This window comes from Clytia hemisphaerica, unplaced genomic scaffold, assembly GCF_902728285.1.
Source record: "Clytia hemisphaerica strain Z4C2 unplaced genomic scaffold, Clytia hemisphaerica genome assembly, whole genome shotgun sequence".
NCBI classification, from domain to species: Eukaryota; Metazoa; Cnidaria; class Hydrozoa; order Leptothecata; family Clytiidae; genus Clytia; species Clytia hemisphaerica.
The window spans coordinates 322,747-350,217 of NW_027104588.1; the positions used below are offsets into that span (position 1 = coordinate 322,747).

Below are 27,471 nucleotides of genomic sequence, written 5' to 3' on the forward strand. Positions count from 1 at the left end.
CGTTATCCAGTATTAGATCGGGCGGAGATTTTATGCAATAAAATCTTGTTGCGCTCAAAGCGACAGCCTTGATTTATGTAATTTATGCAATAATTAAGCCGCACACCTTGTTCGCCGATCATAAAATGTTGAGTGGGTAGCGATGAAAATATATCTGATAAGCGACTGATATTGAACCAAAGAATGATACACAGTAAAATATTTTTCAGATATTTTAATTAAAATCATTAAATTTACCATACAAATATTGCGAGCGGACTATAAACTACATTCATGTATGTGAAATAATGTCCTGAGAATCATTTTGCATTGTTAAATCAGAGAATAGCACAACGGCAATTCGAATTCTTTTCATTTTCTGACTTAATATCAATACTCATCCACTGTAGAGTAGCCCACCTGGCTTCAGGTTTCCCCCACTTTCTCTCCATTTTCCGATATTCTTTCCTTAAATAATTATGAAAATTTCTGTCCATTGCTAAATTGTCACAATAACTCACTTTTGCTTCTGGCCGTTCGAGAACACTTTCCACGGAGTTAATTGGCTTTGAATAATTATCTGTTTTATCATCTTTATCGTTGTCTCCTTTTTCTCTTTGGGAAGGATGAGCAAAAGGATTAAATCGTTTTGGAGTATTCCAAATGTTATGAATGAATCTGACGTGGTTTGACATTTCCTTCAAATACTTCCCAGAATATCCTTCAAGTAAATTGATCTCATCAACAAAGTAAGATGGTAGATATCCTTTGGATAAACTTTCAGCAAGGCGCTCATACAACATGATGACAACTTGACAATAACTTTTTCTCTCTTCCCAATCTTTCCAGTGTTCTGGTGGAGTTTGTTCCAACATGTGTAACATCGTTGTTTTGAGGAGATACGAAGAAATATGTCGGCCTGTCTCTGGATCATCTATTTGTTTAAGGTTTGCATAATAAATGAATTTTGCCAACAAATAACATTTGTCTTGAAATTTTGATCTCTTTCTGGATAAAATGACTTCAGCTTTGGAAAAAGAAATTCTCCACTCGTCATTTCTGTCGGATCCAGGTGTTGATTTCAAAACCAAATGACATTTATTTTCGTCAATTTCTTTGACGATTTCAGGGGATGGCCAATAACGTTCCCGTTCAAACCAAGGATTCATAAAGTCCGGCCAAAAGTCAAGTTCAATGCAGGGAATACAATCTAGCTCGACATGTAGACCTTCATCAATATCAGTGTAGATATTCGGTGCGCCTTCCTCGTATTTTTCGTGTCCTTGGACTTTCTGGAAATGATACAGTAACTGACTATCCAAATGCTCTTTATCCGACTTATTTTCAGGAACTAAACTTGAACATTTAGGATCTATACATGATATAAATTCCTCGTTCCATCTCAAATGATAAAAGCCGACATTTTCCATTGGTGTTAAAACTTTCTGACGTATCTCTTCTCTGATGCATGCTAGAGGCTTCATAATATCGATTTCGATATTTGGTTTATTTTCATACACGCCTCGGCATATGAATGCCCCTTCAACAGCACTTCCAGTAGGGAAAGAGCTATCTTCTCGAAAACTGAACCAAATATCACGTAAGCTACCACAATGACTGTTATCATAACTGTATATTTTATCGATATATTTTGTAGGATCAACAGCTTTTGATGAATAGAATATGCTCATTTTTCTTTTTAGCTATTCAACAACTAAGTTACAACTTTCTTCCTTCGCGTCTGAGTTTTTAAATCACTTTAATGGAAATCACTTCTTTTATCAACACAGAAATGATTGCAAGCTAATCACTTTTGCACTTTTTGTTTTTAAAGAGACACTTCGTAATATCGTCATTGCAGTGCGGTATCGAGTTTCCATGAAATTTTTTCTTGATTGCGTATACGTGTTTAATATATCGCTAAACAACGCTATGATAGATCAAATACATGCATTTGTTTGCATTTGTTTTGTGTTCCCAGAAAACATTTCTTGTCATTGCCTATTTTATACAATAGTGTAAAAAGAATGACCCGCGAACAAATCTGTTAAATTATTTACATTCCTTAAAAATCTTTGTGCTCTAAAATTGTCTTCTTAGCACACTAATTGCCGTGCTTCTGATTTTCTTTTATCCACCTGATGAAATTGAGACTAGAGATTTATTAACATTTAACCCAATAACCCGATCGCCTTAACTGTATATCTCTGTCAATAGTATTGCGTTAAAAGCCCGAAAGGCTATAGAGGAATCTTCAACCGTTCTCAGGCAAGTAAAAGCCTAGACTAGTAAACTAGTCGGTCATTACTTATAACCTTATAATAAAACTGTCAATGAAATAATGTAAACACTAATTAAATATTCAGCGTGCGCGAGAGAAAAGGAAAATAACCGACTAGAAGCTACTTCCAACGCCTTTTTTTCTTCACCTAAAATCGTAAGGAGAGACATACAGATTTCTGTATGTCTGACCCGTGCGGGATTGCATTTATTTTTCTTTCTGTTTATTGCGTTTTTGGAAATGCTCATTTATTAATATGTTCCCATGTTCAATGTAACTATGAAATATCATTTAGTCAAAAAAGTAGGATGGATTCTCAAAAACCTAAAAAAAGTTGTATAATTAAACAACGTTTTTTGAGGGAAGAAGCTTCTAGTCGTTGAAATTCAGAAAAGAGACGCAACTACTTCACCCCTTCGATTCTTTTTATTTGGAGCTTGATTTTTTGTATACGGGGCTGTTTTCAACGACTAGTTTACTAGTCTAGTAAAAGCCTTGAGATTGGCGGATTAGAATGAACGATTGAATCTAGCTTTTTCTTTGTTTTCACTCGGCATATTTTTCGAAATCTTTCGATACATTTTACTTTCAATCTGGCGTTCGTACGTGAAAACCGCTTGAGCTTTTTGTTTAAGATAAACCGTTTTTGGACTTGAATTAGACCCAAAGAGTATCGCCAATTTGAAATATTGACGTCATAAATTATAAAAAATTTGAGCAAATGATAATTGACGTCAAATATATTTTTTAAACGCGTTGCTAAGAAGCTGCACGTTGAAGGGAAACTTCAGTTTGAATTTTGGAGATATAGTAGAGTGACTTATCAGTGAAGAAGAGCCATTAATATGGCTCACAGAAGATTAGTTACTGCAATTAATGATAATTATTCAATTAACGATGACAATTACCGTTCAACTCGATTCAAAGTGGCTGCTAAACGAAAATTATCAAATACCAGTTGTCGACTTTCCGACGGTAGAAATAACTACCAAATAAACAGCGTCCAACATGTCACAGATGTTAATGGATTGCTCTCTTCCAAACCCTCAACATATCAACAAGGTAACATAATGACTGCTTTTTAGTTCTCCTTTTCACATAAATGTCTCCATTATGGACCTTCTACCTGAAAGCTTCTTTGCCGTGGTTCTCCTTGTATACTTTCTCTCGGGATATTAAATAGATTTTGTAAAATGAAATTATTTTTCAATCCATATAGTGATCCTTTCCCAATTCTTCCCACTATCTCTGAGCCTTTTGCAGCTTCCTTGCTCTTGTAAACTCTGTGTTTTAAATTTTCTTGTGACATTTATCTCAATACTTGGAAATGACGTAGTCAGAAAAAACACATCATCTTTCTAATGAATATTTCGGCCAACTGGCCTTTTTCAACATCTTGGAAATGATACAGTTATATTCTTGGTTAGTTTTGCAGCTTATTTTTATTCAACCATTTAGGCTTTTTCATTTCATTAGATTGATTTTCATGATTTTTTGTTGATATCATGATAATGTGCGTACACGTATTATGTGATTGATATACTGTGAGCTTGACCTTGAACTTTCTTTATAGTGACGTATGTTACACCACGCAAACAAAACATTCTTCAGCGGTTATGGCGAAGATTGAAGCGCGACAAATTGCGAAAACTCGCCAAGAAAATAACAAACGCGGAAGAAACCATCGCGATTGACCGACGATGGTATCACAAATTGATTTGGTGCAGAGGCGAGACGGATCCAGATGATCTGCTAATGGAAAATTCTGTTCACCCACCCCCGGGTTTCAAAGAAAGCGATCATATCGTTATTGGTGAGTACAGACATACATTGATTTCTATTTTCTCTTAATTTTATCAATCACAGTGTCCTCTCCGTTGGAAATACGGGACAAGTATTGAAAACACGAGTTCTTTGGGATTGTCGGCGGCATCCTAAATCCTTTTCAAACTCGAACGAAATCATTAGGTCCTCTCAGCTTAAAAATAAAGTACCCTATTTTCTCCAAATTAAACTTGAAAATACTATTGATTATTTTTAAGAAAAGTAGAGGTTCAGTCAGAAAGTTTTTAAAATTTCGGTCATTTTACTGTCAAATACCAGGATATAAGAAAGTGCCTTCCAACAAGACAATGGATGGATAAAAAAATTCCTAATCAGATCAAGGAACCGATGTCTTTCTTCGATTTAGAGGAACATTTAGCTAGACTACTCCAATCCAAATCTATCAATTAGTTGTCCACTTCGTATCAGTTTAAACCATAGCATTTTATATACATTACACATACATAAGATATTCAAAACTTTCTTTTAACCCTTTAAGTGCCGATGTCGTATATATACGACATGGGCTATATAGGAGGGCGAAGCCCTCCTGTAATGCCCAGTTTGAGTTAGAAATCGTTATTTTTGGTCGAACTCGTAGGAATTAGATTGTCCTTTATGGTCAAGCAAAAAAAAATTCAAAAGTGAGTCTTTCCAGCGAAATTTTAAGCAAAAAAGTCAAAAAATTGCAAAAAATTGACAAAAATTCACTTTTTTGAGATTCTGACCGTTTTTTGACTATTTTTGGTCAACGAGTGATCCAAGAACCTCCAAATTTGGCCCTGTTTTACTTTATTCTGTCTTCTAGTGAATTGATTTGAAATTTTACCACTGGGCACCTTTTCATCAGTTCAGTCAGGTCCGCGCAGTGGGCCTGACTGCTTTTATTCCCTAACCTACCCCCCCCCTTGGCCGCCGCCCACCACGCCCTTCCTAAATCGGGCGGCGCCGAAGGCGCCCAAAAGAAAGAAGAGACTCTAAGCTATCCAACGAGCTATATACGAGCTTCTAATTCCTCCTAGATCAGGAGATATAAGCCCTTAAAGTTTGAACTAGCGATTTTTTAAAAAAAACTTAGAAAAAAGGACCCTGGCACTCAAAGGGTTAAAGAAAAATTGCAAAAATTATTTTTTTTTTAGATTTCTCAATTTTTGGCCTAAACTCACTCAAAAATGCTGAAAAACACCAAAAAATCACATTTTCAAAATTTTTTTTCACTTTGTTTAACCCTTTAAGTGCCGATGTCGTATATATACGACATGGGCTATATAGGAGGGCGAAGCCCTCCTGTAATGCCCAGTTTGAGTTAGAAATCGTTATTTTTGGTCGAACTCGTAGGAATTAGATTGTCCTTTATGGTCAAGCAAAAAAAAAATTCAAAAGTGAGTCTTTCCAGCGAAATTTTAAGCAAAAAAGTCAAAAAATTGCAAAAAATTGACAAAAATTCACTTTTTTGAGATTCTGACCGTTTTTTGACTATTTTTGGTCAACGAGTGATCCAAGAACCTCCAAATTTGGCCCTGTTTTACTTTATTCTGTCTTCTAGTGAATTGATTTGAAATTTTACCACTGGGCACCTTTTCATCAGTTCAGTCAGGTCCGCGCAGTGGGCCTGACTGCTTTTATTCCCTAACCTACCCACCCCCCCTTGGCCGCCGCCCACCACGCCCTTCCTAAATCGGGCGGCGCCGAAGGCGCCCAAAAGAAAGAAGAGACTCTAAGCTATCCAACGAGCTATATACGAGCTTCTAATTCCTCCTAGATCAGGAGATATAAGCCCTTAAAGTTTGAACTAGCGATTTTTTAAAAAAAACTTAGAAAAAAGGACCCTGGCACTCAAAGGGTTAAGAAGGACGAATATATTTTTGGAGAAAATTATGATGGAAAAAAAAATGTTTGGATATTGTGGAGAAAGTCTGATAAATTTTTCTAATCTGGGAGGGTCTTGTTCCAATTTAAAGAGGAGGATTCCTTACTGCTTTTAGATCAAAACTCTCTAGCTACGATTCTTATTTTATTTTCGTTGCAGCTGACGAAACATTGGTTATCATTGGTAAGCAATTACCAACCAATGAAGAAGATACTATTTCTCTCAGGTCTTCACTTTCGGATGGTTCATCTGATGAAGATAAAGATGAAGATGAGAAACTTCTGGATTCGTCCAGACTCCGTACACCAGCTGAACAACAAGGTCTTCTCTCGCAACAAGGCTTCGAAATTGAAGCTGTTGGAATTGGAAGTGTTGTGTATTTCCCACCGGTCGAAAACACCATTTTCGCAAAAGGACGACCTCTTCCAAAAATCGAAAAGAAAGGACCGCATCCTTGGTCTTATCAACTTTCTGATGACAAAAAGGAACACACTGCCGCCCAAGTGGATCCTAAACCAACCGCCTCACGCCCTTTACCAAGAATCGAAGAACATCGATCAAATGTTAAATTGAACAAGACGGTAAAAGATTCTATGGACAGTGGAATTGATGAGTTCGCTGATGAGGCGAATGAAGAAATTGAGCGCGCGATGCGCGCGGCGTGCGGACGGAAAATCCCCGCGAAGAAAAATAACAAAAAGCGGGAGGAATGGTTGCTCTGCCAAACACCTAACTTGGAGAAAGGTCCATCTGGATTTTCATGGCAATTAGATCACAAATTGACCGGTCCATGTCATAGAGCTAGTACCCCTCGACCACAATTAACAAGCAGTACATTACGTCCAATGAAACGCCGAACAGTTGTAGAGATTTCTCTTGGACAAGAATTGGCTCAGAAAAAGAGGGATCAATTGATCGAACTTCGAAACACGAAGATCCACGATAGACAAGAACGCTTCCTTGGTTCACAAGAAACAAAAGAACTAGACCACGAAGTCCATAAACAGAAGTTGATCAATGACCAGAGAGAAAAGGAGAGGCATCTCAAAGAACGTCTTGAAATTGCCAAACAAAAGAAGCCAAAGAAGGGTTCAACTGATGCTAAATTAGCTTTCGCTCGGCAACGACGCCAACAACAAGCTAAACTTGAAAACCAGGTAGGTAACCATCTTCCTTTCGTATAAGTATGTGAAGTCTGTCTCAATATAATCTGTAGTGGAGACATGAAAATGACGATCGTAGCACAATAATCGACCGCCGGTTTCTTTCATAGTGGTACGCTAATCTCGTTTTGCATTGACTCATTACTTTGTCTACCATTTACTTTCGGTTATTTTAACTAGATTACCCAGGTGTTTCTCTTTTTTTTCCCTGAATGTCTTTTATTCGGAATTGAATAATCGAGACATGAAAAATGACTATATTGTAATCTGTTTTTAATGAATAATCTAAAATGTACTGGAGATGACATGTTTATCTGGTACATGACATGTAAGCGTTAATAATGTGCGCGCGCTCTTTCGTGAGCGTGATGCGTGATGGAAGGCGGTCGTTTCAGTGTGGTCGTTTCAGTGTGGTTTACATCCACCCTGTGACCCAGTAATACAAACACTTCATTCAAATTTTGATGCCACAATATTAACCCTACATTGATCCTTTCAATTGATCTTATCTTTTTAACTTTCATTTTCAAAATAAGTTATCGTCCGACTCAAAAGGAAGGCTGAATCGAGCATCTATATAGAATTTTCCTGTTAGAAAGTGGAGCCGTGTCTCTAAATATAAACCTTTGGGATATGGTGTTGTTGAATACGTTGGTAGACTTTGCGCTCACAGAATAATCGAAAATGTCCGTTCAAGTCTTTATTCAAAGTTCAATGCTTAATCCACGTATGTTTTTCATTCTTTCAGGGAAAAAAGTCGACAGTTGGTAATGTACAAGTCTCATCCACTAAGGCAGCTGGTTTCCGCTCAAATACTCAAAAATCGAAAAAAGTTTTTGTGTCTTTTCAAGCATACGAGGATACGCCGCTTCCCGCCCTCCTGCAAGCCAAAGACACATCCACTGGACCCAAAAATACGTCGGGATCGAACATGAGGGTCCACACACCAGGCCCTGTGAACTCACGTGTAATGGGATTGATTAAGAAACCGAAAGTAAAACAGATGCCAGCAGATAAACCAGTTAAGAAGGTTCCTTCACTCACATTAGCAAATCGCACTAAGATATCACGTGCTGTTTCATTCGAACGAGTCTCTTCCCCAGTCCACTCAAACGCTTATGAAGCTACAAGAGAGCAACGTAATGCTCATTTGAAAAAAGTCATCTCAGACATTGACGTAAACGCCAAAGCACCCGCCCAAAAAATGGTTCCACCCTTACTGAAAAGCGCCCCTGTTCAAAAACGATTCCCAGTCGCCATGACAATGAAAGAAGCGATCCGAAAAGCGGAAGAAGCAAGGAAGGAACGTGAAGAGCAGGAGAAGGAACGAAAACAACGAGAGAAAGAGGAGGACCAACAATATTGGAAAGAGTTCGATAAAGATTGGAACGATTTTTATTCCCTTGACGAGGAAGAACAACAAATTGAAAGTTCTTCTACAGACTACACTGAATATGAATTTTAGAGACAAAAAAAAATTTATAATATACTTTTTAAATACTTTTAAATTTTTTCAAATTACTTTTTTAAATACTTTTAAATACCTTAAAAAATTAAATAATATATAAAAATAATTTTTAGCTTTGTAAATATTTTTTCTAGTTCTTCTTTTTTAATATATCATAAAAATCAATCATCAGCTTGTTCTTTGTCTTTGGTCGCCTATTTTGATTTTAAAACTCCAAGATCTTTTCATCTCCTACCTCATATACCCTCGGTTTCTCTGTTGATTACTTGTACATGCTTTTTTATAAGAATATCATTTTTGAAAAACAGGATCAGTTATATTTTGGAATCAGCTCAAATTATGTTTGTAATATGCTTTTTTCCGAAAATTATTCATTTAAAATGTACACAAACTATGACCAATGATCACTGATATGCTTTTGCTCATTTTTTCACCAAATCCAGGGTTCAGTATGCTTATATCTTTATGTTTATATAAAGAATGGTATTTAAAGTTTACGCTGTATACATATTTTTGTAAGCAACCAAGATTTTGGGGCTCAGGTTCGACGTGCTTAGCGTTCTAGCTCAATTTCTGAGAAATGTTCCATGGCCACCCATTATATTATACCGTATTAAGTCATTGACTTTGCCACAATTAGTTAATCTAAAAAGATTTTCATTTAAGAGATAAGCCAATAAACCATGGTGCTTACAAAAAATGTGTTAGGTGCTCCTCTTTTCAAAATGGAGCTGTGACGGATGGAAGCCCTGTACCAAACTCTTCTTTGTTGGTAATAGTATCGTGCACTTTTAAAGTCACGGTTACGTTTTGAAAGACTTTGTCCAACTTCTTTTGCATATGCAAGTCCAACCGACACACGACAAAATTTGTTCATCGTATTTGTATTCGAGATAAATCGAGGGGGACGGTATAAAGTAAAGTTGGCATGTCTCCAAAATCACCGTCGTCTGTTTAGGTAGGGCCGTACATCAACTATCGACTTTGTTTTGTATCGATTTCACTTACCGTCGCCCTCGATATCCTCCGATACATAAACTCGGTAATACAGACTAGCTGACTGTAGTCCCAACAAAAACATTCGAAAGACTGTCTAAATCTACAATGCTCTCGCATGCAAACATAGGTCTTAGGTATTTGCGGACGGTAAGGCTCGTTTTTTTGACCTTCCAAAGTCTCTCAAATACAAAAACAACAAAGAGTCTCGAGGGAATGAAAAGTATAAAAAGTCAAAAAAATTACCTCTAAGGTTGGGGAAATTTTTACATAATGGTCTCTGTAAGGGTCATTTTCGCAAAAATTTAGTCCCTCCAAGGGTCGCCTTCTGAGGTCCGCTTTGCACATACCCGGCACCTCTCCTTCCCCGGATACTCGCTCTGTTTCTCCAATCTAGTTTGAATTATCCTCGATATTTTAGAGGACGAATGCATACATCAAGGACATCATCAAATATGTACCCACAATGGGCTGGTGCTGGTGGTTTGCTGGTTGGGGTTTCCTCAAACGAAATTGGAAGAACGATCAAACGCAAATGCAAAAACATATCGATGCATGCAAACAGAACAAAACTAATTACTCGGTATGTGATTGAATTAAATCTTTTGACTTTTTCGTGCGGTGACATAGCTTAAATAAACTGTAAAATAATACAAGTATTCTCACGCTAAGTAGAGCCCTTATTCAGCATTTTAACTTAAACGCTGGAGTTTCCGGGCAAAACGCTGTCGGATCTTTTATTTGGGGAGGGTCTTAATTTGTTTTAAATCTTGGCGTCACCTCATCTAAATGGTAAAAATCCCCGGGGGGCACTCGATTCAAAAGCGACCATACGTGCGGCCCAAAACGAGGCCTTTGAAATCTGATCCTTACAGTGCAGGGAAAATTTGAGCGAAAAATCTACCCTTTTTGACCATTTCCAGGCAAAATATGGATTTTCGAAATTTTACACCCTTTGAGTGCAATTTTTCGCACCTTTGCTGATTTCGACCCTTACAGTGCACTTTGGGAAGCTTGGAAAATATACCCTTAAGGGCCGCTTGTATGGTAGGTCATTTACCTTGAGTCCCCCCCCCCATGTTCCTTGTTTCAGAAGAAGTCTATACCAGGAACATCCAGAGGTATTAACCCTCCAGTTTTACGAATCGTAGCGGCGCCCGTAGTCCTCAATAAGTTAAATTGATAACGTGACAATATAGTCATTTCATTTTTAGAATTAAAAAATAGGAGACATATAACTTGGTCAGATTACCATTATGAATATCATATTATTTTTATATAAGATAGCTACTACCTAACTGAAAATGTTACAATTGTTCGTTTTAGATAACACTCTTTTCAGAGGGTACGCGAAGGACTGAGGAGAAGTTGAAAGCTAGTCAAGAATTTGCCATCAAGAATGGAAAGAAACCGTTGAAATATCATTTGTATCCAAGAACGAAAGGATTTGCTGTCGTCGTTCATAATCTCAAAGATCACTGTAAGAACTGGATATCTTTCTCCTGGGATACTAACGTTGTTTCGACGTACGTTTACCCGTACCCGAGACCCCCAGTATAGTTTATTTTTCTACCTCATATTCCCTTGTGTTTTTCATTGCAGTTGAAGCAATATATGATGCAGAGATAGCTTTCCCAGAACCGAAAAAGTCGACAGTTGCTGCTTTATTTAATAAAGGTGTTGTTGAAGTACATATTAATCTAAGGTAACTGGATAATTTCCACTAGATTTTTGTTCTTGATGCCGTGTTTTTAAAGAGCTAGGGAATCTACTTTTTAACAAATCAGTTTTCAAACATCGATCAGCATCGATACTAAGCAACTCAAACCCCTACTTACCAAATTATTTTTTCTCTGTCTTCAACAGGCGTATACCAATGAGTGAAGTAAAATGTCAAACTGAAGAAGAAGCAGCTGAATATTGTGTCCAACTCTATCAACAAAAGGTAAAAATTTCCCTAATTCGGCCAAAATTGGCCAAAATATCGTCTGCAGTGGAAAATTATACTCCTGCTTTTCTCCCCGCTGAACATAATCAAATAAACGAATCCTCACTGCAAAATATTTTTGATTTTTTTCCAACCCCGTTTATTCATCACTTAAAAGTACATTGATTTATAATAGACTATGTTATAGTCTAAGACGAATTCGAAAAATAAAGAATAACCTCATACACGCAAATTAGCAGTCGGGCGGAAATTTTGTCCGCGCGGGCGAAAAATAGTCGGAGGGGCTCAATGTCACAGACTCTATTTTCCGCCGCGCGTCCTTTTAGATCGAATTAGTAAAGAGTCAACTGTAAGAGAAAGTCGAGGATTAGTTTCCTGAAACCACTAAAGTGAAAAGGGTATTCAATCAATCTATGATTTATCGTTTATAGGACGAACTGATGGAATATTTCGAGAAGAACGGGAAATTCCCTGGTGAGCGGATCAACTTGCCGCGTACTCCATTTCATCTCTACTTGTTCATATTTCACAATGTATGGGCTGGTCTTTTATACGCATCACTGATCAAATATTGTGTTGCACTCTATGGTTCGCCGGCTGTGCTGACATTTATTGGTTGTATTGGATTATTAAGTAAGCTTGTTTAGATTTGAAGACTCTTTACCTCGTTTCCTACTCGCATCGAGTTCCATTCGATTATCTGTTGTGCCATCCCTCTTATTCTCTCTTCCTCTCTCTCTCTTTCTCTCTCACACCCTAACCCTCTCCTGGATTATATCTTTCGAACCACACATCGCGACCAAGGTTAAGAAGGCAAATAGTATTGTTGGTTTGATTCACAGAAGCTTCTCTTACCTAAATAAAGATATGTTCAAGACCCTATACACAACGCGTGTTCGTCCTCACCTTAAATATGGCCAAGCAGTCTGGACACCTTACTTGAAGAGAAAATCACAGCCGTAGAAAATATTCAAACGAGAGCGAGTAAGTTGATCGATGGTTTCTAGAACTTAGAACACCAAGAACGTTTGCGAGGACTCGATCTTCCGACGGTTGCATATAGACGAGAGCGGGACGATATGATTGAAATATATAAACATTTCAACGTCCACAATAGATCTTGACTACACAAAACCTTTCAGCACCAGACGCGTGTCACAAGGAACCATGAACGCGACCTTCAACTCGTTGAGCGAATCCCAAAAGATGGTGTAAGAGGTGCCCAATTCAAGTCATTTTATTATCGAACAATTTGGTTCTTGGAATAATCTACCAGCCGACGTCGTCAAATTCAAAACCGTGTTCCAATTCAAGGTTAACCTAGACAAAGCATGTAAAGAAAGACCGCAAAGATTTCAGCAACCAAACGGGATATAAGCATGGAGGTATAAAGAAACAGGAGATGCTTTGCTATTGATTGAAATAGGATTACGATTAAAAAAGTTACGATGTATGCATGCTCATAATCTCATATATCGTGCATTTTTAATAAACTCTTTTATCCATAGGTGAAACCTTATTGGCTCATTTAAGCTTTAGAAATTAGATGAGAGGAGATTCATTGTTTCTGACATAAGTGTAAGAAAATATCTGGACTAAAGAAAGGCCTGTAAGCTTGGCAATCCTTCATCAAATGGGCTTTTCCAGAAAAAAAACGTACACCCCCTGTTGAGGGGGTCCAACCTTTTGTATGAGCTACCCCTGGAATTCCAACTTAAAATATTGTCCTCCCTTTGTAATTCTAAGAAACTTAAGGGTCAAAACCCTCTGGAATTCCGAATTTTTGTGGGTTTTCAAACAATACCCCATGGAATTCCGCTTATTTTTAATGGATTTTTGTAAACTCCTATGGAATTCCGCAACATTTCAAACCTTACCCCCTCGACAGGGGGTGTACGGTTTTTTCTGGGAAAGCCTAATGATAAGATCTTTCGATCAATGTTTTCTTCAAGGTAAACTATTGATTGATGCTTTCCTCCAAAATTCTCCTGCGACTTTCTTTCTACAAATTGAGTCTGAAATCGTGTGTGCTTATAAAGAACTTTTTATTTTCTGGCTCGAGAAAATATCTTTTCAAAACAAAATTTAACGGATAACGAAATTGAACATAACTTGTTTCGTGGACGAAGTTTTATTTAATTTTCGTATATTAGAAGGCTAGAAATCTTCAATACTGATAGTAAGAATGTTCAGAGCAAACTCAAGTTCTACTAAAAAGCCTAATTTCATCGGACGAGCTTAGAATTTCTTTTGATATATTTCATAAAAGAAATCAAAAGAATTTAACGACCAATTACCGACACATTCAAATCCTGTTTATCTTTGCGGAAATGCAGAAATGCCTGCGAAGGGGAATTCATTAATCAAATAAATAAATAAATAAATGAATAATGCAAGTTTTTGTAAATCAGCTTTATTGAATAATAAAGACCCCCTACCAATCAAACTTTAACCTTGGCTTTAAAAGAGTTATAAATGTGAGTGTTGTTTATTACTTAGTGATTCAAAGGAGCTTCTTAAGTCAAAGAAGGAGAAAGATATTTTTATGGGGTATGAGAAATGTAGTTTGTTAGTTCATTCTGTGCAGAGTAGCAAGTCGATTCTGTTTATTTTATAAAAAATTGACAGTCCGCACGTATCACGATACAAGACTCTCGAAAAAGAAAGGATATAATGAAAAGTCATACCGCCAGACGGTGTCAATCGAACAACTTCGAACAAAAACCGCAATCGAACCAATCGAACGTAATCGAATCTTAATCGAACAGCCGATTCCTGGGTAATATTCGATTGTGTTCGATTGCGTTCGACAATCTAATTGCAATTATTCGATTGCGTTCAATTGCGTTCGATTGATTCGGCGTTCGATTCGTTCGATTGACACCGTCTGGATACCGCGTTGGAAAGGTAATTTTAAAGGATTGTTTGAATGATTCCAAAAATGAAGACCGAACTGCTGGAGCTGGACCGAAAAATCCTGACTTTAATCTTTTCTCTGATTTCAAATATGTATTCAGATTTTTCATGTTTTTCTTGGATCAAAAGTTACAGCCCTCCAAAGTGGGTCTTTTTTGCCAATTTTCAGAGAAATATCAGAAAGTTATAAATTAAAGATTTTTGGTCAACATTAAAGCTTTCAAATAATCCACTCACAAAATTATTTTTCATTCGCGATATTCTTTTCTCCTTGGAGATCAATAGCGAGTTTATGTATTCGAGATAAATCGAAGGAGACGGTATAAAACAAAGATGACATGTCTCTATAATCGCCGTTTACGTTGCTCGACGACGGTAAAAACACCAAAATACCATCGTCTGTTTAGATAAGCAAAGGCGATATAGCCGCACATCAACTGTCGACTTTGTTTTGCGTCGACTTTGTTTTGCGTCCACTTCACTCACCGTCGTCCTCGGTATTCTTCGATAAATAAACTCGCTAATTTGTGAAATTGTGCCGACTGACAATTTTTTTGGGCCAGACTTTGGAAGTAAGAATTATGTTTTTCTCAACAACAAGAGCTAAGAGCATGCACATATATGGATTAGATAAGGTTAAAAGTGTGATAATATTGTAATATGAAATTTTATCAAGTTTTGCGAGTATTTGATTTTCTGCAACAGTAGCGAGGTAGGGTAAAATTTAGAATTTTACATAATTTAGGTCATTTCCCTCTAATTAAATAGGCTCTATAATTCGAATCTTTCTGTAATTCAAACTTGGAAAGTTCAAAGCAGGAAAGACCTATATACAGTAGAATCTCCATAACTCGAACTCGCACGGGGAGCACAATTTAGTTCGAGGTAAGAAAATTTCGAGTGAAGGAGTAAGGTTTATAAGTCATATTTGAAGGGGCGAGACAATTTGTTAGAGTTAAGGAGACATTCGAGTTATAGAAGAGTAAAAAAACTCCACTGTACTACGGTACTTTTCGTGATTAAAGTCTTTCTCTAGACGATGTTATCCTCCGTTACAGTGATATTGAAGGCGGGAAAATATGGCGTTATGGCGGTATACGGGAAAAAATCGGCGGGAGAGTTTCGAAGACTGGCAACTCTACCGACTGTAAACTATTTTCGGCAAAAAAACCCGTTTGCGAATTTTATTCGGCTTTGGGCTTTTTTCTTAGATAGTGATTCGTCTTAGACTATAACATAGTCTAGTCTTTCTCTAATTCGGAGAAAATTTGGGTCTCTTGAGGATCGGATTATAGAAAGCCAACTGTACTTAATTCCCACACACACGGCAATGTGTCTATACTTTACTGCTTTTTGTTTTCGAGTAGGTAATAAGACAAAACCATAAAATGTGTCATATTGTGACGCGGTTCTTTTCATTGGTTGTCATCGTCGTATGCTTTCTCAAAACAGTCGGTGCCAGAGAAAAGGACTGTGTTACACTCGGTAGCAATCAAATAAAATTTTGTGATGTGACGAAATTTTGGCAACCGAGATCATGGGTTGTTGATGGGACATATGCCTTTGAGAAGATTGTCTACTTGCCTCCCCTGTGCGCCCTTATCGTTTACGTTATTGGGTTGATCTACTGCGGGAGAAAGTTTCGGTTAGTTTACATCAAATTTAAAGATGTTACCGATGATATCCCGATGGATACAGAACTTTTTATTGGATTCGTGCAGAAATGGATTTTCCCGAAATTAAAATTGTCAGAGACGAGCAACAAAAGGTTGTCTTTTTCTATGTTTTGGTTTATTGTTCCTGTTTTCAAAATGGCGTATGACATTTACGACATTTTCTCAGATTGTTATTATTTTTGGGAGATTGAAAATGTCGACGATTCTTTCCTCGATAAGAATATTTACAGAAACGTTCACGTTAACAATGGAATCTTTGCGTTTGCCATCTTGGGTGCGCTTAAGTCTGTACTCGTCATTTGGTTATTCAGCACTGTTATCGACAAGCTTGCAGAAGATCTTCAGGATTTGAAACGCGGAGCTGCGCTTGAGAATAAGAAAATTCTGACGATCAGTAAAGAGAAGCATGCGTTTCTAAGACAACCAATTTTCCCAGCTGTGGCTTTAGTTTTCGAAGATGCACTCGAACTACATTTCGAGTATCATTTTGTTGACAGATACGTCACTAAATCGGACAGTATTGTTTTGTTCAATGCGACCTTTGCTGCTATTCTTTCAACTGTCATGCTTGGATTGTGCTTATATAGCATATATGGTCAATTTCAAAAATGTTGGCAAACAAAATCTGCATGGAAGCTCATGATATCACTTACCATCTTTTATGGCCATGTCCTATCGTTCACTATCGCGACTTTCACGAGAGCATTAAAAGTATGGAATCAAGTCTATACAACCGAGTTGAATCCAAAATGCTTCCGAGTCGAGTTTGAACGAAAATATGATCGGTATTCGTATAGGCTCGAGGAAACAAATGGAAAATTGATGCAGAAACCCTTCGAGGATGGTTGTAGCGGAAGCGCTGACAACCTTATATGCTATGATGGGTTTCTCTATAACTTATGGTGCTATTCTCTTGATGGCTTTCTTTGGCACACAATGGATGCTAAGAAAAGGGACTGATCCTACACAATTAAACAATCCTCGCTTAGAAGATGTGATTGCAAATCGCACGATTAAATTATTGGACATGAATTAGCTGAACTTAGCTGTCTATACAGCTAGGCTTTTTATGGGTAATTGATATTATCAATTCACTAGTCTATACCCTTAAAAATTTAGAAATAATCTCGATAGGTAATTTTCAGACCACAAAAGTTATTTTTCTACCTAATTCTTTACTTATATCAACACAGGGAGAGAGGGAGAAAGATGCATATGGTCGATTGATGGTTCCCACCTTCTAGGTTAAATCCAATATCAAAATGTCAAAAGATCACAATTTCCATTGTCCTTCTTTTCTATTTCAGCATTTGTGTTAACGAAAGTCCTTCTCCGGTTCACAGAGACGAAGAAAGGGAGTTCTTTTGGACTGAAGAAAGAGAAAAGCTCCTCATCAGGTCAAAATAATAACGACGAGAGGGCAAAGATCGACTGATGTGGAATTTAGTGTGAATTTTCTAGTAGTTATTATTCGAATGCTATATCGGTAGGTAGTTTTATTGTAAATGTAGTAGTAGCCTGGATATCTAGTAGACTGCAAACTCCTTTTTTATATGTTTTATGTTCGCCACATATAGGTTCACAGCTTGGATATCCAGACTTCAGTATTTGCAGTCATTTATAATACTTAGACGGAAAATGACAATCCTTTTACCACTGTTTAGGAGTGTACTGTTCGATTATATGATATGGACAAAAAGTATACTGGATTGAATTAAATTGAAGTTTTCTCAATAATTTCTGAATCTCTTTTTTCATTTTTGAACCTCCAGCGGCATAGTCCCTTTATATTAAAAGTCAGTGTTCCTGGATACTATCTAAGATAACTGACCATATGCAGAACGGTTTTCAGAAGAGATACGATTAAGTTGATTCGGTTCGCTAATGCAAGAACCTTTTTTTTTTCGGGTTTACTATTTTCTGTTACTTTTTTTTAGTTAAGTTTTATTTTTGTAACAATTTATATAAGAATTTCATTTATATGAACTCAGATGAGCTGTCAGTAAAATTAAAAATGCGAATAATTTTTAATACAGTTTGAATTAGATTGCCATTTTGTCCTCTTTGAAGTCAAGTCAAGATGAAAAAAAGAAAATAAAGATTTTCAGTTTTTATCATTTTTGATATGAGAAAATCCCACTCAATATTATCTTTTCAACTTTAACAAAAACGCTATCGATTTAAAAATTCTCATCAAAGGTTAATTTTACTGACTGCTATCTAGAACGGGGAATTTTTTGTTAGTTTAACTCAGCCCGGTTAATTTCATCATATTTTCGTGATTTGACCAATCAGATTGATTGGCACGCGGATAGGGTTTAAAAAAATATTTCCTATTATTTGAGGAATATTAGTCGACGCAATTTTTCATATATGATAATTCATTAGATATTTGTGGTCAAGGGTATACATTTTACAACCAATACTATATGTAGCAAGTTGGGTTTGATATAGCAATCTAGACAGAATTTACCAAAAGATTCTTTTTGGGTCACTCGAATCAAAACCTGTTGACTTTTTCAAACAACATGCCAAGAATCTAGTATCTAGACTTTGGTAAAATCACTTTTTTCGAGGATCGGCCGTTCTCATTTTTTGGCCCATTGATTTTAAAGTCTACGGGACAAGAAAAAGCCTTGAGATTTGATTTTTCTCATAGAATTATTTGAGAATAAAAAAGACTGAATATTTCGTGCAAGTTTATAGAAATTGGTCTGTAAAATGTAGAGGAGTAGATAATATTTATAACATTTATGTAGATTAGAGATTAGATTTTTGTTTCGTTATTTTCTCGATATTTTGGTTACCATTTTTATAGAAATAATTTTGTTCCGTTGTTTTTGTCGTTTCTTTTTCTAGATGAATATAACGTTTATATTTCTCAATCGATACTTTATCAGTGTACAAACTTTCCAGTACATTCTCTACGACCTCTTTTTGTTACCTTATCGGCCCTTTTTACGCCAATTAGGACCGTTAATAACGCCAAAATTTGTAAAAATGGCTACTTATGCATCAAATTAGTTAATAATGACTAAAATTTACATTAAAATGTCATTTTTCAGTAGTAAACTGTTGAAAATTTAATAGAAGATCACTGATTTTTAAATATATTAAATATTTGACTCAAGTTTCGAATATGGAGTAAAACAATGGATATTTTCGTCTTCGAATCATACCTAAAATCCTTTAAATTGAGAAATAATGATAAAAATTAACGCCGCTTTTAGGTTAAAATTGCAAAATCTTGGCCCTTTTTACGCCGGCCCTTATTACGCTACGAGCCCAAAAATAACGCCAATAAGGACCGATAAGGTAGGTCCAAAGCTATACCTAAAAGTGTTGGCAGGAATATTGACCTAAGAGAAGATACATGTTCGAAGTTTCGATCAGCGATACATATTTTACTAATATCTGTTCGTGCAATAAGACGTTGCTTTTAATTAAATATTTTTCCTTCAAAAGATAGGCATCAAAATGCGCCCACTGCACTATCGAACCCATGAGTTTCTTAAAAATCGTTTATTTAACTCTCAGGTGTCTAACAAACACAATTGCCAGGGGGTTGAAATTGCATTTCCGAGTTTTTTTTGTTTTATGATGTTTGCTACGTTGGGCATATAACAACCAGGTAAAGAAGTAATGCTGAAAAACGCAAGTAATATTTCATCCGAAATTCCGCTCGGAAATGAATAAATCATTAAATTTTCAAAACGGTTTAGACTATTTACAAAAATAAACTCTCTGGACTAAAAAAAACATCAAATTTGCAAAAAAGAGGTGCCTGTGTTTCAAAATATTAAAAAGGTTTTCAGAAAGTTTTTCTTTCTTACTCTTCTTTTTGTTGATCTTCTGGGGCTTTCAAGTTCACTTGAGGATCTTCCGTTTCGACTGGACTCAATTTGCGATAATACTCACGTTCTGAACTCTTAAAAAAATCTCTGTCGTTAAAAAAAGTTGGTCGTGGATGAAAGAGTCGGCTCGGTTGCATCATAGTCGGCACATCACCGACACTTTTTCGACGAAAAGCTGACGTCATCAAAGGTGGTGAATCCATTGTTTCAGGCTCAGTTTTGATTGGTTGAAAAACTGGACGAATAAAAGGTCCGTTTACGTTGACCATTGGATGGTGACCAGGAATCATTCCAGGGGGTAAACGAACTATGTGATATGCACCAAAACCAGGGGGTGGTGACGATAAACTCATGGATTTCCTTTTAGCTTTCATTCGCCGATTTTGAAACCAGATTTTGACTTGTCGCTCACTTAGTCCAAGGCAATTGGATAATTCACATCGACGTTCTCTAGTTAAGAAATGGCTTTCTATAAATTGTGCTTCGAGTTGTGCAAGTTGTGCACGTGAATAAGCTGTTCGTTTACGCCGATGTCCGTTAGAATCCAGTAAAGTCAAGCCATCTGAAAAAGAAAAGAAATACAACTTAAAGATTTTTCAAGAGAAAATCTGCGCTTAGAAAAGCTTTCCAGGTATTAGTTACAGTTTTCTTTTCAGGATGAACTTCTATTATTCCTCGACTTTTTAGATCTTTCTTGAAAACGACAAACGTGTTTCACATAACATTTTTGGTAATATTTTAAAAAAACCTTTAGCGGCATTTATCATTGTTGGTGTAGGGCTATTGGTAGTCACATTATTTGTGCTCGTTTCTGTAGGAGAGCTAACACCGTTGGTAGCGTAAACATGTTTATTCCAAGATGGTGGCATCTCGTTGCTAGGAGAAACAATAGGTGATGGTGGTGAGTTCTGATTGGCCATCATATGTTTCCATTGATATGCATGGCTGAAGCCTTGTGGTATGTGAAGTGTACCACCATCCAATTGCTGGATAGGAGGTAGATATTGATGATCCATTGAAGAGACGAATGGATTTGGATGATTTTCGGTTGAACCTGAAAATTCGAAGAATAGAAAATTATTTTTATGAATTTGAGATATGGAAGTTCAGATAAAGTTTTTCAATTCTATTTAGCGTTCCTTGGAGGTCATTGGACTTTCCGAGGCTTTTTGGTTAAAAGAAAAAAATCTATGATACAAGAAGTTATTTTTCTCAATTCTTCTCAATAAAGGGATTTTTCCCTTTCTTGAAAATCTTAGAAAATTTTTTAAAAAATAGAGGAAAATTGGAAAGTCCGAATACTTAACTTTTTAAATAATTAAATCTCAAAAGGATTCCAAAAATCTTAGAAAATCTTCCAAAATCTTGAAAATAAAAAATAAAAATGCCAGAAACCCTAAAAAATATAATTAGCCATAAGATCATCAAAATGATGAAACACTGAAGAAAATTCCAAAAATTTTCCAAAAACCAAAGGCTCATTTTAATCAATAGATCAACTAATATTTCATATTTAAATTTCATTTTTACCCTGATTTTCAGGTGGAGTTTGCTGCAATCCTATATATCCATGATGAGGTAAATATGGTGGCGCGTGTGGGTGGTATGGTGGCAGTGCATAACGATTGTTAAACATGTAGTCCGCTTCCCTTGCCAGGCGGTCAGAAGGGGTAACAAAAGGTGTACTGTTAGGTGATACAGGTCCTGTTTTAAAATCTTCATGTGGGTACACGTCTTTGGTTGCAGAATACCCTCGTTTTACCATTGGGTAATGATCACTATAATTTGTATGATGATAATTGTGGAAAGTTTTAGATGCATCAATTTCATCATTCGATTCTGTTTGATTGTTATTATTTTCATCCAACGTAATTATTTCTTCTTTTTTCACAATTTTGCTTGCTCCGTAAGATTTTTCTTCACTTGTTGTGATTTTGCAGATTGTGGTTGGCTTGTATTGATTTTCTTTTGGAAAGTTGTCTTGATGAGATTCCATAATTATGATAAGTTTAGTTTAATTATCATTAGTGATAAATACTCCATTAGTTTGTAGTATAACATTACCATCAAAGTTTTAAGTATCAATCTTCCAAACTTTCTAACATTTATCATTAAACATTGTCACATTTTTCATCCAGCAGTAAAAATCAAACGAGTCTACTTTTCTGTTCAGAAAGCATTTTTTTATAGCATGAAAATAATTCATGTGTGACATTAAGTAACGTGTATATAAAAATTCTAATTGTAGTAAATTACATTTTCTATTGTCAAATTTGTAACAAAATTATCCCTAAGGGAGTGAAATCGATTTGTCGATGATTGAAATTGATTGCCGTTTGGTAATTACCCGGGGGGGGTACTAGGCTTGCGAGGTGACGGGTATGTCCGAGCCGAAAATCGAAAATCGACCCTTTGAGAGAAAAAATTTTGGTGATTTTGGGACCCTTTGAGAGACTTTTTCCTAAATTTTAGTCCATTTTTTCCAAATTTTGGTTTGATTTTCACCAAATTTTGGTCAAAATTTTTGGAAATCGTGACCCTTTGAGAGAGAAATCTTTGATTTTCGTGATTTTGGGACCCTTTCAGAGACTAACTTTTGGATTTGTACCCCTTTGAGAGACTTTTGAGGAATGAGAAAAGGTACCCTTATGGCTCGCACATACCCGGCACCCATTTTGCCTAAGTAACCCCCCCGTTTGGTAATTAAGAAGAAAATATTCCCTTTGTGAATAAAGAAATTATCAAACATATGAATGGATGAATTTTCAATAAAATCATAGTCCGATAAAACGACAATTTGTTACAAAATAGACAAAGTAAGAATGTACGTTACGAAAGCATCCAGCGAAGACCTTTTTTTCAACATCTGTTTCCCAAGCATAGGGCAAGGCAAAGCGAGATACCCTGCAAAATGAGGGAGTGCAGACTTTTATTACATATTCATTATCTTTTGATAAAACAAAGACAATAATTACAGTGTCGTAAAAACTGCTCTCATCTATAAATTTTGCAGGGTATCTCGTAGCGTGGAGATCCATGCTATGATTTCTTATTTTATATACATGGTATGGGCTGAGAGTTTGAATTTCCCAGATCCTAGTAACAGTTGAAAACATAGCCAATCAAATTTTGTTATTCTTTTACTGGTCACACTTTCTTATAGAAAGCGGAACTTCCAAAATTTGGTTTTTATTTTAGTAAGAGAGAACAGCGCTAAATTCGAATTTACCACTGTAAATTTTTTGAGGCAGATTTGTGTCTCACAGGTCATACCCGTCCTGTATACATCAGATTATAAAAAAATACAGGCCGGTTCTCCTGTCTAGGTATCTTGCTACGCCTATGCTAAGCATAGCCTTCCTGGAAAATTTGATCTGTTGGCCAAAAATTTCAAAAATCTTATTCCTAGAAATGAAAATCTGTTTCTCCTCAAAACCTAAACTTTTAATCTCAAGGTATCTTCCCTAGAAAGTTTGGTCTGTTTCCACAATTTTCAGAATTGAAAATTTGATCTGTTCTCCCAAGCTTATAAGAAATAGGGTATCCTTCCCTCTCCTGGACATTTTCATCTGTTGCCCTTGCTTTTTGTGATTGATATCTGTTTTCCCCAAGAAAGTTCAATCTGTTTCCAATGCAATATCATCTTTTTGGAAACAGATATCTGTTTCCTTTCCCAATTTATTATGTCATCTCCTAGAAATATATCTCTGATGACGTCATTAGCTGCAGCGGGGAAGCAGATAAGACCGGAAAAGGTCATTCCTAGAAAATCGGACCTGTTTCCCCATTTTTCAAAAAGCATAATTAGCTATTAAAAAATCATGATAGGCATTAAATCCCAAAAATGGGAATCTCCCTAATTAACGTCAAGACCACGCCCTTTCGAAAAATTATTTTTGTTCAAGATTGTTCCTTGACATGTCAGCTGGCATGATTATCTATTTAAAAATCATGATAGGCATGTTGAGAGGACTGAAAACTAGTCAGAAAACTGATATTTAGAGATTTTGAATCCCGAAAAGAGAAATTTCCCTAATAAGCGTCAAGACCACGATCTTTTGAAAAAAAAATTTTGTTCAGGATTATTCCTTGACATGTCAGCTGGCATGGTTTTTTTTTATTTCAAGTCGATATCTACTGTATATTTTATTTTACCAAGTCCGTGTTTTTATAAAGCTTTTTCAAATCACGAATTTGAATCCCGAATACCGAATAGCGAATCCTGGGCTGGAGCGAATCTACCAGTGGGTTCATCGTCTTATTATACAATAGACATTATACTTTTAACTTTTATTATTGTGCTGATAATCTTTACATAATTGTGCTAGTGTAAAAATTTTACATGGTTTGATGCAGAAATTAACAAGGATTACAATGAAAGAAATAATTTCTTCCCTATACAAAGATATAAAGTTTGCGAAAATTCAGTATTTCTCTGCATGTTTTTTTATGAAAAATCTTTAAATTTCATTGAATTTGAATTGTTAGTGGTTAATACAAGCAGTGGAGTTCTGAATCTTTTTAAGAAAATTGAAACAGGATAAACTCAAATTACCTTACTTTTCACCCCCCTCTTAAAAAGTCTGCTACGGCTCAGGAAAATTAATCCAAGTCAAGTAGTTGAGACATTGATTTCTAAGCCGCGAAGGGGCTAGACCCGAAACTCCTGGATGAAAAATGAAGCCACTTGTTTCCCATCCAGAACGCCTGCGTGATTTTCACACAATCGCCAAATCGAAAGTAAAACCTGTCGCTGGAATTGGAAAAATACACCGCTCAAAAAAACAAAGAAAGTTCTAGATTCAATCCGTTATTCGAAATACGGCGCAAGGCTTCACTTTTCTTACTTGAGAAAGGCTTTAAACACCAACGAGTTGAGGTATTATCGAATAAAGAACATCCATTGTCCAATTTTATCATTACTGTCATTTTCATCACATTTAAGAACGGTTGTACCGGCCGTTTTTCTTCCAGTGGAAGCGGAAGCCTTTTTTAGGCCGGCATACAAGCGGTAACGAATTTTGTTATCATCATAATCAATTATTGGTACTAAATCAGCGCAGTCAAAAGTTTGAATCTTCGAATCATCATCTGGCAGAAATTTGATTTTTCCACATAAGTTGAGTGGTGGCGGTTCATCATTCTTTAAGACATGGTCAAACATTTTGTTATTTGAACCACTGGATGTTGAGACATCGAAAGTGTAATGGTTTGTGCGTCCACGTGTCACCTTGCGACAATAAACGCGAAATTGTGTGATTCTTGCCATTTGATTTAGAACTTCAAATCGACGTCCGCTTAAGAGATAATTGGACGTTGACAGGTTGTGAATTGAGCTGGTAAAAGGTTTGACGATAGCATTGAAATTGTAAGCATTAGCCTCTTCGCTATTTCGAATATTGATTTGTCCCACTCTTAACCAACCTCCTAAAATATAACATGAAAAAAGCAATATTTAATTAACAGTGTCTTTATAAGACCGACGCGGGAAATAATTGACAAAAGTGCGCGAGGGCTCTTTCTGCAACGTAGGGTGTTATTTCCGTATTAATTGTGTGAATAAATCCCCATGATCTTGGGTTGACTTTGCTGAAAAGGGATTTTCGGCTCCATTTTAAATTTTAGAAAAAACAATGTAGTGCAAACAGTATACTTTAAGCGTAAAAACTTTCAGGAGCAGAAACTTTCAGGAGCAGAAACTTTTGCGATTTTCGCGAATTTTGGCCCTTTTCGCGAAAGTAAATGTCTTTAAAAATTCTAGGAAGGGCCATTCGCGAAAGTTTAACCTCGCGAAAGATTCTTGACGAAATGGAAAATCTGTAAAACTTCAAACTTTGAATAAAATGTAACTTTTATGGCACTTTTTAGCCTGCTAAAAGACTAATAAGTCAAAGAACAAATATTTCAAGCCAATCCAAGAAGTATTTGTCCCTCTAAGCCATTTTTTCATGTGAAAATTCCGTCTTGATTCGCGAAAATTTATGCTCGCGAAAAGCGTTTTTCCGTTAAATTTGCGAAAGTATATGTCGTGTATTTCCCGATTTTTCGTCCTCGCGAAAGTTTCTGCTCGCGAAAGTTTGTACGCCTAAGGTATGACCTCCAATATGCCGGTTAGTTTTGAAGTTTTTTTCTGCTTTCAAACTTCAGCAAAACTGAGTTATTTTTCAAAAGTTTTCACTTCAACAATATTTTTCATGCTGACATTGGACTAAACGAAATGAAAACAGTCAGGCAGACAGGCAGAACTGGAAGACAAATTTCGTCGTGTCATTGAAGAATCAAGTGCGACTATCTATCCATATAAAAAAAATTTAATCATGTTCGATTTAAAATTTTGACTATAGTCTGGAATTATAATTTGAAAGATTATGTTTATAAATAAATTCCCTTCGTCAAAAATTCTCTTTCCTAGTTCAATAATCACAGTATTCCTTGGTCAAAAAAATGTAGGTTTCAAAATAATCTCATTTCGACTACCAGGTCAGACTTCTTATTTGAATCAGAACCTACATACAGTATTGGATGCCACCTATTTTTGGGGGCTATATACTGTATGTAGAGTAGGGATAAAACTAACCTCCATCAGTTATCATATCACAAAATAATAGGTTTTTTGCACCAACACTGCCAACCCAATACATTCCACTTGGTGCTTCAGGCATTAATTGTTTGACTTCTTGACATGTGACATGTGGGTTTTCCGCAGAGTTAGTCCTTTCACAATTTTTTCCATACGATTTTCCTTTGCAATAACATGTATAAGAATCATTTCCGAAGTGAGGGTAACAAGTCCCAAAGTTACAAATTGTAGTATTTTCACTGCATTTATTCTGAAATATATGAAAAAATCATAAAACACCATGGTACTAGAATAAGAAGTTCATTTTGGCTATAATCTAAAAATTATCGAACGTGCGCAACGCATTGGGCTCAACCTTCAAATTATTCATAGGCCTGATAGACCTTTTCATAAATTACGTCACGAACATCACTTGCCTCGTATTCAAACAATTACCAAATAATTAGTGCCAAAGCCCCAGCCATAAAAATTTAATGGTTTTTTTATAAAGAATTAAATTGAAAGTTTCTGCTCGCGAAAGTTTTGTGAAAAAAAAACAAGTCACCTGTATTTCGTAGTAATCAACACTCATATTCCTTCTGACGCTATGCCGATTGATTGGACTATCGAGCAATGTACAGGTTGGTGGTTGGACTCGATAATACAAAAACGAAACGCATTCTTCTTTTGCTTTACATGAAGTTCCACAATCACTGTAAACAAGTCAAAGATGATTTTACATTATCTGACATATATTTGTAGTTCAAAAGCAGATATAATTAAAAACGGCTAAGTTCACAAATATACATCGGGTAGTGTACATAGAACAAGGGATACTTTTATGGACCTACCTGGTTATGCATTTAACACATATATAATTGATATCTACTTGAGTGTGACCGGTAAAACAATCATTCGGAACACAAATAGTGACAAT

The 27,471-nt window shown here is 36.2% G+C and overlaps 4 protein-coding genes across 5 annotated transcripts in view; 2 read left to right on the top strand and 2 right to left on the bottom strand.

The window, feature by feature from the left end:
- Positions 1–19,010, top strand: part of LOC136823587 (1-acyl-sn-glycerol-3-phosphate acyltransferase gamma-like) — a 31,741-nt gene extending 12,731 nt beyond the window's left edge. The window contains exons 3-8 of one of the 2 annotated variants that reach the window (XM_067079767.1): positions 10,003–10,164; positions 10,908–11,061; positions 11,184–11,286; positions 11,448–11,526; positions 11,961–12,162; positions 17,429–19,010. In XM_067079767.1, coding sequence (XP_066935868.1) covers positions 10,003–10,164; positions 10,908–11,061; positions 11,184–11,286; positions 11,448–11,526; positions 11,961–12,162; positions 17,429–17,556 — 828 coding nt within the window. In that variant the 3' untranslated portion in view covers positions 17,557–19,010. Of the gene's footprint in view, positions 1–10,002; positions 10,165–10,907; positions 11,062–11,183; positions 11,287–11,447; positions 11,527–11,960; positions 12,163–15,582; positions 17,195–17,428 lie in introns of those variants that run through there. The other variant, XR_010849051.1, reaches the window with a different exon arrangement.
- Positions 5,977–8,656, top strand: LOC136823564 (DNA ligase 1-like). Its single transcript, XM_067079750.1, has 3 exons — positions 5,977–5,998; positions 6,114–7,111; positions 7,866–8,656. Exons 1-3 carry the CDS (start codon positions 5,977–5,979, stop codon positions 8,580–8,582), a joined length of 1,737 nt encoding a protein of 578 aa, XP_066935851.1. The 3' UTR covers positions 8,583–8,656.
- A 751-nt stretch (positions 19,011–19,761) lies between the features above and the next one.
- LOC136823586 (segmentation protein fushi tarazu-like) lies at positions 19,762–22,149 on the bottom strand. Its single transcript, XM_067079766.1, has 3 exons — positions 21,506–22,149; positions 20,724–21,029; positions 19,762–20,537 (listed from the first exon to the last, which is right to left on the bottom strand). The coding sequence occupies exons 1-3, from the start codon at positions 21,969–21,971 to the stop codon at positions 19,951–19,953; spliced, it is 1,359 nt and encodes a 452-aa protein (XP_066935867.1). The 5' UTR covers positions 21,972–22,149; the 3' UTR covers positions 19,762–19,950.
- A 2,246-nt stretch (positions 22,150–24,395) lies between these two features.
- On the bottom strand, positions 24,396–27,247 carry LOC136823588 (uncharacterized; the record flags this gene model as incomplete). Its single annotated transcript, XM_067079769.1, is given in 3 exon segments — positions 24,396–25,402; positions 26,553–26,805; positions 27,100–27,247. Coding segments are annotated over 3 exon segments (946 nt in total), but the record flags the coding sequence as incomplete, so codon positions are not given.
- Between the last annotated feature and the right edge of the window lie 224 nt (positions 27,248–27,471).